Source organism: Mercurialis annua, linkage group LG1-X, assembly GCF_937616625.2.
Source record: "Mercurialis annua linkage group LG1-X, ddMerAnnu1.2, whole genome shotgun sequence".
Taxonomy (NCBI): domain Eukaryota; kingdom Viridiplantae; phylum Streptophyta; class Magnoliopsida; order Malpighiales; family Euphorbiaceae; genus Mercurialis; species Mercurialis annua.
This window is the reverse complement of record NC_065570.1, coordinates 2294645-2305853: the sequence shown is the minus strand read 5'-3', so window position 1 is coordinate 2305853 and position 11209 is coordinate 2294645. Positions and strand designations below refer to the sequence as shown.

The 11209-nt window shown below is 32.2% G+C and overlaps 2 protein-coding genes across 2 annotated transcripts; one reads left to right on the top strand and one right to left on the bottom strand.

Annotated features, from left to right (window-relative positions):
• The first annotated feature begins 4786 nt into the window (after window positions 1-4786).
• On the top strand, window positions 4787-9286 carry LOC126665365 (kinesin-like protein KIN-14D). The gene is made up of 14 exons (XM_050358146.2): window positions 4787-4960; window positions 5311-5420; window positions 5509-5628; window positions 5714-5917; window positions 6026-6265; window positions 6346-6420; window positions 6562-6700; window positions 6794-6903; window positions 7231-7392; window positions 7470-7669; window positions 7814-7895; window positions 7981-8085; window positions 8166-8270; window positions 8924-9286. The coding sequence occupies exons 1-14, from the start codon at window positions 4837-4839 to the stop codon at window positions 9074-9076; spliced, it is 1929 nt and encodes a 642-aa protein (XP_050214103.1). The 5' UTR covers window positions 4787-4836; the 3' UTR covers window positions 9077-9286.
• Window positions 9287-9356: 70 nt separating this feature from the next.
• Window positions 9357-10025, bottom strand: LOC126665374 (uncharacterized). Its single transcript, XM_050358158.2, has 2 exons — window positions 9701-10025; window positions 9357-9611 (listed from the first exon to the last, which is right to left on the bottom strand). The coding sequence occupies exons 1-2, from the start codon at window positions 9935-9937 to the stop codon at window positions 9444-9446; spliced, it is 405 nt and encodes a 134-aa protein (XP_050214115.1). The 5' UTR covers window positions 9938-10025; the 3' UTR covers window positions 9357-9443.
• Window positions 10026-11209: the final 1184 nt, after the last annotated feature.

The window sequence follows — 11209 nt, the reverse complement described above, 5'->3', positions numbered from 1 at the left end:
AATAATCGGATTTTAAATAGAGTATTTAAGTATCTTTGATTAGTCGTATTCGCGTCCGTGGGAATAAAACGACGTCGTCTTTGGCTAACCCAGCCAATTGTTTTTTAAACTACGGAATAAAACTACGTCGTATTAGACAAAAGAAGAAAAACTGCGACTAGTAGGGAGTAGGGACGAGTATTTTGCCTTCTCCGGCTGACTAATAGTAATTCTGAGCCGTTGACGAGGTCTGTGTTGACTTTGGAGAAGAAAAAAAGATGTGGTGACATTTATGGTTTAATTAATGTCTGGGTTAGTTAATGGTGGAATACTTAGTTGATTAAATTAATTCATTAAACTTGCTTGATTGACGTTTATTCTTAAAAAAAAAAATGATTGACATTTTAGCTAATTGATAAAGAGTAAAGGGTCCATATGTCAAGTGTTAAATAATTTATTCCCTCATTTGAGGATATACTTTCAATTTTATGGTTAATTAATGATAATATTTTTTATTTTTAAGTAAATTAAAAATAAAATTAAATCATTTCAGTCTAAAAAATTATGTATATTAACTGATCAAAATATCTAAAAATGGATTATAATAAGCTAAAAAAATTAAAAAATCAGGCTGGTCTTTACTTAAATGATAAAGGTGAAAGCCAATAAAAAACAGTGTCGAAAAATATTTAAATGCGCCTAATTTATTTTGTATTACATCTAGTCAATAATATTTATCGCATTTGACTATCGTATATAGATTAAGATTGTCGTGAATATGTCTTAATTTATAAATATTTTATTTCTAAAAAGATTATTTTTTTCAATTTCTTTTTATTAATTAATACTATTTTTAACTTTGAATAGCTTTTTAGTCTTAGTATTTAAAAAATAACAATAAATAGTTTCTTAAAAATTTGCAGTCGACCCTCTAATAATTAATATGCATGGTCAAGGACGGAAGTAGGGAGGAATTTGCAGTGGCACTTGTTCCTCCAAAAATCCAAGTTATCCAAATTTTATTTAGTGATAGAAAATTTATAAGAGTAATTCGTTTTTACACAACTTCAGCACTACTTATATACATTATATTAATCTAGCTAATACAATTAAATTGATCATTCATTTAATTAAAAAATCAATTATGTCATAAAAATATTTTTATACCTAACTAAGTCTAAGTCTTATTAATATATAAAAAGAAGACGTGTGGAACTTCGCGACTAATATTTATACTATTATATTGAATTAGACTAAATTATTTTTATTAATAAAGTTAAATTTATTTTTTATAATTGAAAAGGCGGAAACACTTGTGAAAAAATTTGAGCTCATGATCTAACAATTTACTGCACAACGCTTACACCATTTAATAATTATAGTTTATTAGAATTTTTTTTATTTTTTATGATAGTTTTTAAATGAAAATTATAATTTTTTTTGCCCCTCTAAAAAAAATTCTAGCTTCGTCCCTGTACATGGTGGATTAAATATTTATTAATTATTAAAATTATTAATTTATTGAATATTAAATAAGAGGTAATATTAAAATTGTTTTTCTAAATTTTCATTAATTATTAGAATTATTAATTTATTGAGATTAATTATTAGAGGGTTTACTGTAAATGACAAATATTATTATTTAAAAATGCAATAAATATTATAGATCAAACAAGATAGCTCTTTTTATTAAACGTATGATTTGTAATATCATTAAATAACAGACCAACTGGTAAATTTATGATCATCATTATGTACTACTATTATTTAATACTCCTTCCGTCCCAAATCGGTATGCAGTTTAGGATAAAAACAGAATTTTTTCTAGAGAAAATAAGTTAATATATAAAAAAAAATATTATATTTGTCCTAATTTAATATGATGGTAAATTTTATTTTTTGTGATCTTTGTTATTAGATATTTTCTATAATAATAAAGATATATTTGACAATTATTTGATAAAATAACAATTTAATGTCTGTAAATTAAAATAAAAAATTTGAAATAATGTTTATCACGGGATGAGTACAGTCGACCCTTTAATAATTAATATATATGATGAATTAAATATTTATTAATTATTAAAATTATTAATTTATTAAATATTAAATAAGACGTAATATTAAAATTAATTTTTTAAAATATTATTAATTATTAAAATTATTAATTTATTATGTATTACTCCTTAAAGGTCTACTGTAATTGAATATTTTTATCTAATAAAACGATGTGTCATATGTGTAATGAAAATTCATTACATGTACTATGAAATAAGCTCACCTAAAAGTTTGCCGTTTGCAAGTGGAGGTTGCTTAATCGAAATGGTTGAACTTTTATTGCTCTTTTTGGAAAAAAACAGAGTGATTTACTTTTTTTCTCCCATTAAATGCTTTATATTAATCATTCCAGTCAATCACGGCTCCAGTTAAGTTAATTTGAAAAACTAAATAAGGCACAGTTTGGATTGAGGGTTTTTAAAATTCATGGATTTTAGCAAAATCGATGGATTTTAAATCAATGAATTTAAATTTATAGATTTTAAAATTCCATCGTTTGGATTGAATATAAAATCAATGGATTCTTAATATTATTTATGGAAAATAATAAATAATATAACAATCCATCATCTATAAAAAAATGGTGGATTTGGACTTTCCCACCTAGTAGGTGGGAAATCAAAACCCTCAAAAATGATGGATTATAGAAAATGAGGGAATTTGTAAATCCATGGATTTTATTAATTTTTTTTCTAGGCAAACGATAGATTTTGTCCAAATCCATGGATTGTATAAAATTCATCGTTTAGAATCCATCAATCCAAACGGTGCCTAAAGCAGAAAAATCATACAAAACGCAAATAAAAAATAATCTATCAACCACCAAATATTTAGATCAATAATATTAAAAACATTTAACATTGTTGTGTTAAGATTTAATAAAAACACTTCTTTTTCATATAATTTTAGTATGTTTATCGATTGATTTCCCCCACCTTTCATCCCTTTACAGGTAAAAAGATCTGATTTTCTTTTATATATTAACTATTTAATTAAATTGCATATCATTATATTGGTTCGGGTTGCAATTTTGACCCATTTATACTCCACGAAGTTAAATTTATTTGAGTTGAATTTATATGGATTTCGAATCATAAACGAAGCTCTACCTCCCGCTTTCCCTCTAACGAATCAACAAAATGCTTGGTTCAAAATCAACCAAAATTATAATTAAAAACAGAACACAAAAATAGGAGCAGTGAAAACCGGTCCGGACCGGCCGGTCGATCGGGATCCGGCCGGTGGTCCGGTCTAAAAAAGCGAAAAACGGGATCTTTTAGTTGAACCGGATTGGACCGGGTTGAACCGGATCAAACTGGATTGAACCAGTGAGCCTAATTTTTTTATATTTTTTAAAATTTGTTAAACCAGGAACCGGTGGCCTCGGCGGTTCGGCCACTGGTTCGGTTTTTAATACATGGGTCAGAGAGTTTTAAATGACATGATGAGGTGGATGGTATTCTCAACCCCGTCGTCAGATGTATCATCGTTTTGGCGATTCAATGCGCCATTCTTACCTTAAGGTTCATGATATGAGTCCTCATCATCTGTAGTTGAACGAGCTGGCAGGTAGCCATCAACATCTTCTTCTTGTAGGCCGTCGGCCGGTAACAAAACGTCTTCTTTTTGGGTACTTCTTCATCATCGTCAACCCCTCCCTCGGCAATTGCGGAATTTTAGCCACATTCTACCGCGCTCGCGTTATCTCGTGTATCACATAAGCATTTAGGGGGTTTAAGTTTATGTGGTGGTGGGGTGGATAGGTCCTCGACTTACAACAGTTACCTCATGTATCACATACGCATTCGAGGGGTTTAAGTTTATGTGGTGTTGGGGTCGACATGTCCTTGTCTTACAACAATTATCGGAAATACACGAGAATGCACTCCCCATTTGCAGGGAAGGAAGGAAGGGGGGTCGAGAGTGTATCTTTTCTATGACAGCCACAAAAAGAAAGTCTCATGTCAAAAGCGTTCTTTAAAAAATAAATTATACTTTTTTATTTTTAATTTAGCTAATAAATTTAGTAAAAGACCTATCATTAGCTAGTAATCAACGAGAATTAAAATTTTAATAGATTTCACAATATTTTACTAAAGGAAACAGATTTAATTAGTAATAAATAAATACCAATTGATTTTTTAATAAATAACGATGAGTTTATATTTGTAAATATTACTTTATATCAAGTAAATAAAATAGTGGGGCAATGTTAAATAAATTCATAAATTGTAGTATATGTTTTCTCAAACTTAATCATAAATTTTAAAACATCTCAATTGTATGTAGAAAATTTTATTTTTTTCTCAATTCGATTAACATTTTTTTAGTTCAATTCGATCAACATAAAGATTAACAAGGATCATATTAACATTCTTTTCATAGTGGCTCGCAGAACCATTTTATGAGCATGTGAAATGATGACATGGCATCACGCTGGTCAGCCAGCGTGGAGTCAGGGGGTTAGTTGCAGAATTATTATGCGAATTGTCTTTAATTCGTAGAACAATTCTGCGAACTACGCCTAGCTGAACAATTTTGCGAGTTACATGGAAAAATAGCTTAAAAAGAGAAATTTAATTAAAGAGGGGCTAATACAATTTTTTTTGTTAATTATAAGGATAAATAGGGTATTAACCCTAATTTCTATCCAAGGGAGAGAGGATATTTTAGTAAATTAGCAATACTTTTGAGTGGGATTAGATTATAAGGTTTTGGAGCGCAAAAATCGATTCCCAGAGCCATACTCTCGGACCAAAGTAATAACTCATCGCTTGAATTTTGTAGAGTTACAGTTTGATGTCTTCTCGAAGACAAAACCTACGTAAACGGCAGGATTTTACGAGGGATGAAGTTAATCTTGCTAAGCAACATGAGCTTCAAATTGCACTCGATTCTTCTCAGAAAAAATGTGCCGATACTGGTATTCTTCTTAGTTTTTCAAATTGAGTTGAATATTATTTAATGAACTTTTCACCACCTTTTTGATGATTTATTTTGCCCCATACATGGTTATACGTACGAGTGTTCATTCCATACAACCGTTATGCCATGTCAATCACGAGCATTCGCAATAATAATTTTTATTTTTATTTTTTATCATTAAATATTTCATATGAGTAACGTATTATTGGTTCATTGCACGAATGACATGGGGCAACGGTTGTATGGTATAATTTTTCATGACAGTCAATTTAGTTGTTACGAGTGATATGCAATATTTTAATGATTTAAGAACAGCATTGAAATTGAAATTCACTTGCTTGATGTTAGAGGTGGAGATGAAAGCTCAGGAGGAGAACTTTAATGCTATCATTCTTGAATTGAGGCGTGAGAATAGTTCTTTGCAGGAGAATTTAAAGAAGGAAGAGTCCGAAAAATCGGTAAGAATAAGAGTGCATGCACTGATGTTGTAAGATTTAGAATACTTATGTCTGTTTTTGAATTTTGAATTTATGTTATGACAACCAGGATGCAATTGAATGTCATAGGATAGAAACGAAAGCTCGAATTTCCGCAGAAATTTTACAGGTTTCTCTCTCGGAAGAGCTTGAAAAGGCTCAACAAGATTTAGCAGCAGCCAATCAGAGGGTAATATCTGACTTATTTAGAGGTTTTGCATCTTGTTTTCCACCAATTTTGGTTGATTCTAAGCTTAATTGGTTGAAATTTGCAGGTCACTTTTCTGGATGATATGAACAAGAGATTGCGTGGGTACAACGGAGGTTTGCAACAGTACTGTGGTAGACTGTATGATGAACTTGAAGCTGCTAGAGAGTCTCTTGAGCGGGTAGAGAAAAGGAATGAAGCTTTAATGGAGAACTTTAGAACATTAAGTAGCTCCTGTAGCTCGCTCAGGCATCAATATTCTTTATCTATAGTAAGTTCTATGATAAGGAATTAGCTTATAGCTTAAAATGAAACTTTTTTCCAGGATAAAAATATGTGTCATCTTATTGTTGTATTCCTTTCTCTCCTTACTTCTCAGGATTCCCAGAATGAGGCCTTGAATCAGAACGAATTGTTACATAACAAAGTTAAATGCCTTCGAGATGCACTGCAACGAGAAAGAAATGAAGTTAAATTCCATCGAGATCTAATGCTGCTCTTAGAAGAAGACCGTAATTGTCAAATAGAACAGGTGGAAGCCTTAAGTGCTGAAGTAGCAAAGAATAATGAAAGTTCAGCTGAGATGGATAATCTGATGTCAAAGTCAATTGTTTTGGAGGTTTGCTCAAATCACATCATAAAGTCATTCACTCACATAAACATTGGGCAATTTTCTGAGATTGTGAATTTTTCGTGTAGGAAACATGCTCTGCCCAAAGACAACAGATATATCTGTTAGAGCAGAAGCTAACTGCTGCAAATGAAAAGTTAAAGGTAATATCTGTGCTGTGTTGAATCCTATGTAAGTTTGTGACTTCATAAGTGCTAAATTACTAATAATTGGGCTGTGTTGAATCCTATGTAAGTTTGTGATTTCATAAGTACTAAATTACTAATAATTGTGCTGTGTTGCAGGAATTAAAGGGTAATATTCGTGTATTCTGTAGAGTGCGACCTTTGTTAGCAGATGATGGTGCTGAAACAGGAGGCCCGGTTGTATCCTATCCTACAACATTAGAAACTCTTGGCCAGGGAATTGAATTGACACAAAGCGGTACAATAGATTGTTTCCTTGTGACTGATTTTAATTTATTGCATGAGCAAATGTTTGCCAGTTTCTTATATAGTGCTATATTACTCTAAACAGGGCAGAGTTATCATTTCACATTTGACAAGGTGTTTAGTCATGGTACTTGCCAACAGGATGTTTTTATTGAAATATCTCACTTGGTACAAAGTGCTCTTGATGGCTACAAGGTCAGTCTTCTTCCTACCTAGTTTTTAGAACCGGCTACATAATGACCTAGTCCTTAGTTGAGCATGTTCAGCAGTTATATCTGTGGTTAAGAAGAGATATGGCCAGGCTTACTTCCAGCAACAAATGTAAATAAATGAAATTACGATGAAAATCACGGCATATCTTTAGATTATCAGCATGCATGCAAAGATGTTATCTTAGTGTAGCAGTTTTTTTGACAAGTAATGGTATTTTTGCGAGTGCATATGAACAGACGTTTATTTTGCGCTTTCTTGCCTTAGTAGAGCTATGCATAACTGGTGCTACTGTGTTGGAGTTTGTTACAGGTATGCATTTTTGCTTACGGTCAGACTGGGTCAGGGAAAACCTACACAATGATGGGTAAGACAGGCGATGCAGAACAGAAAGGGCTTATACCTCGCTCCCTTGAACAGATTTTTCAAACAAGCCAGTCCCTTTCAGCACAGGGTTGGAAGTTTAAAATGCAGGTAATCCAAATAAAATTTGTGTTTTTCACATATTACCGAGATGAATATTTAACAATTGTTCTTTCAAATAATGATAGGCTTCAGCATTGGAGATTTACAATGATAACATTCGTGATCTACTGTCAACAAATAGATCAACTAGTACAGAAAGTGGCGGGGAGCAGTATACCATTAAACACGATGCCAATGGCAATACAACTGTCACTGACTTGACAATTGTTGATGTCTGTAGCATCCAAGAAGTCTCATCTCTTCTACTACAAGTGGCACGAAGCAGGTAATAAAGTAATGTGCACTATAATCGGCGTTGCTGGATCTTATATTTGACTACATTTAGAAGGTTGTGGATTTATTTTAATTGTCCATATGCAGTTTTTGGAGGAAGTAGTTGTTAAGGTTAATTTGTTGCAATGTTCTTTAGGTCTGTAAGTAAGACACACATGAATGAGCAGTCATCCAGAAGTCATTTCGTGTTCACATTACGAATCTTTGGGGTGCATGAGGTTCGTTATGTCCTATTCCTGTCGTTACGCTTGTTTGTTTTTGAACAAACGCCTATATGTTTGTTTTCTTTCTTATATTTAATAGAAAACTGAACAACAAGTGCAAGGTGTGTTAAATTTCATTGACCTTGCTGAAAGCGCGCGATTCACAAAGAGTGGACCAATAGATGATAGGTTGAAGGAAACTCTGGTATTTTCCTTGGAAGCTTTCTAGTAGAAAAAAGGTTATAATATAAGCAGCATCTTTATCTTAAATTTCTTTATAAACAGGCCGTCAATGAAAGTTTGTGGTGTTTGAGCGGTGTAATATCTGCCTTGGCAAAGAAGGAAGATCATGTTCCGTTTAGGAACTCCAAGTTGACAGATCTTCTCCAGGTAAAAACTGGTTCTGTCAACATTTGTGCTTGAACTAAATTACGGACAACATTATTTCGTGTTCACTCAGATGTAGGGGTGAGCAAGAACCGAACCAAACCGAAAAACCGAACCGAACCGAACCGAATTTTGATGTTTGGTTCGGTTTTTCGGTGAAAACGGTTTGGTTCGGTTTCTACTCTAGGTAAAGTTTGGTGTTCGGTGTTCGGTTTGGTTTGGGTGTTTTGAAAACCGAACCGACCGAAAAACCGAATTAACCGAACTTTAATATAAAATATATATATTTTTTAAAAATAATATACATATATACTTATATTTATATGTTTTTTGTATTTATATCTTAATTATTGTTGATATATAAGTTAATAATTGTTATTTAAACATATATGGAAGTTTATTATACTCTAATTATTTAATATTTCAATTAATTTTAATATAAAAAATTTTTAAAAAATAAAAAGTGGTGAAATTCGGTTTGGTTCGGTTCGGTTTTTTCACCTCCAAACTAAAAGTTCGGTTCGGTTCGGTTTGAGAATTTTCCAAACCGAAAACCGAAAAAACCGAAAAATTTCCAACCGAACCGACCGATGCTCACCCCTACTCAGATGAAATTCAAACCATTCTCTTTCTAATTTTGGTCTTGCTGTGAGCAGCCTTGTCTAAGCAGGGATTCAAAAACCTTGATGTTTGTAAATATTTCACCGGACCCCATTTCCGTTAGCGAATCACTGCGTTCTCTTCGGTTTGCGGAAAGAGTGAAAGCCTGTGAACTCGGAGTTCCTCAACAACAGACGCCAACGGTATGATTATCAAGCCTTGGTTTGTTTAGCTAAGGATCTTGACATAGCAACTGAAGACAGTAAATAGCTATAAATTTCTATTACCTTTGACTTCAAAATCTGATCACCGGCTAACTACATAAAATAGCTCTGTTTTTCTATTAGTTTTGACTTTAAAATCTGATCTATGTGTGAGATTTACCTTCTGCAATAGCATTAGTTTTAATCTTCAGGATTATAGTTCTTCTGAGAGGAAGCAGATTTTGCATTATATTTATACAGATGAATTAAAATCTAATAGAAACAATTTCATGTGAATTTCGTATGTTTGGATTTAAATTAGTCAGTACAAAATATTAAGGGGGACAAAATATTAATTTACGTATTAAAAAAGTCAAAATTGAAATTCAGAATCATCCCATTGAAGAACAGCAGACTCTATATTTTGGTCTCTTTTAGCTCTATCTTTTACAAACCAATCACATAGCCTTCCAGCATTTAGCTCCTCAATTGCACATCCTTCTTCCTCTGATATTACCTTTAAAAGGTTCAACGATGATATCTGAATATACACAACATATAGAATTTATCATACACTATATAATTATTTTATTAAAAAAATAATCAAGACAGAAGTAAATTAATCAATACCGTTAATCGGCACAGAAAGCGTTCATGAGAGCTTAAACCGGACATTTCAACTAAACCAGCTTCTTCAAGACTTAGAAAAGTCTGTCTCTCTTGTTTGCTGCTGCATGCTTTCACTTCAAGTTTTCTTCTACTGCAAGTTACCTTGTTCGGACCGAAATTCGAATGTTTTGTTATGTTTTTTTGGTGAACTACAGGTTTGAAGATGAGTGTTGATTGGTAGTTCTTAAGTGAAATCATTTTTTTTCAGTACTTAGAATGGAAATGTGCAAGAATGGATTTTTTTTGAAGTGTGTAGGAAGAGCATAGTAAAGCAGGCTTATCAGCTTGGTTTTGTAATGATTTTGTGTGGTGGAGATGGAAACATGAAATCTGGATTATGATGAAAGTGAACCATCCTATCAAAATGGCCCACTTACGGCCTTAACTAAGCCCAATGTTGCAAGCCTTAACAGTCGCATTTAGTGGTTTATATTGTTTATGATTTAATTATTAAATTAATTATAATTAACTAATTTAAATTAGTGAATATTATCTGAAAATGTATTTGAGCCAATTGAACTAAATCTAACATAGAAGAAGATATTAGTTAATCGCAACATTTGAATTATGGTCTGAATTTATTAACACGCTCTGAATTCGAATTCGTGTATAGCTGTGAAGAAAGTGGCATAAATTTAAATAAGCATTAGTCAATGGACAATAAAAATATGAGAATGATTTAAATGTGAAAACAATTTACTCATGAAGATGTAGCTCAGTGAGTACACCTCTCGCCGTGCATTCCGGCAGGTTGGGGTCGAACTCCAACCTTCCATAGGCCTGTTATTTAAACTTTTTTAAAGTTTTAAATCTATCGCTAACAGTAACCACTAATTATATTTCGGGTAACAAAATGTGAAAACAATTTATAATAGTTAAAACAAAAAATTCAAAATGACTAATTTTAATTATTATAATGTAATTAAATATCAAACATTATAATTAAACTGGTCAAACTATCATCACCAAGTAAAAATAATGTTTGCAAAACTCAATTGCTAATGAGGATTTTCTCTTGCATTCGAAACAAAAATTGGCAAGAGTTGATTAGATGATCCATTATAAATTATCTCAAAATATATACATAATATTAACAGTCATATATTGAATCACATATATACAACATGAAAAGGATTAATTACAATTAGCAAAACCACTACTAATATTCAAAACCTTAATTCTATAATTAACGAGTACATAACTGAGTCGCCGAGTCGGTTGATTTCATTGAACCCGAGTTCACTAATTAGGAGCCCAACAGCTCAAATACATGACAGTCCTGAGAGACTCCTCAGCTTGCTTAAAAGCACCACTAGTCTCACCGGAGAAACGTGCCGCCGGCGTCTTTGATGAAGCTGCAGAATGACGATCACACTTCGGCGCCTGATCTTTCATCCCCTGCAATAATCTCGTTACGGCCTGGTTTATAACTCTGCTCATGAATAAATTTGATGAGTTTGGTGGATTTTG

Bases quoted from the DNA above. Each gene is read 5' to 3' on its own strand.
- LOC126665365 (XM_050358146.2), top strand. From the start codon at position 4,837: ATGTCTTCTCGAAGACAAAACCTACGTAAACGGCAGGATTTTACGAGG. The intron at 6,266-6,345 runs GTTTGCTCAAAT...TTTTTCGTGTAG, and splicing joins CAAAGTCAATTGTTTTGGAG to GAAACATGCTCTGCCCAAAG. The intron at 6,904-7,230 runs GTCAGTCTTCTT...AGTTTGTTACAG, and splicing joins GTGCTCTTGATGGCTACAAG to GTATGCATTTTTGCTTACGG.
- LOC126665374 (XM_050358158.2), bottom strand. From the start codon at position 9,937: ATGATTTCACTTAAGAACTACCAATCAACACTCATCTTCAAACCTGTA. The intron at 9,612-9,700 runs GTATTGATTAAT...GTGTATATTCAG, and splicing joins GCTTTCTGTGCCGATTAACG to ATATCATCGTTGAACCTTTT.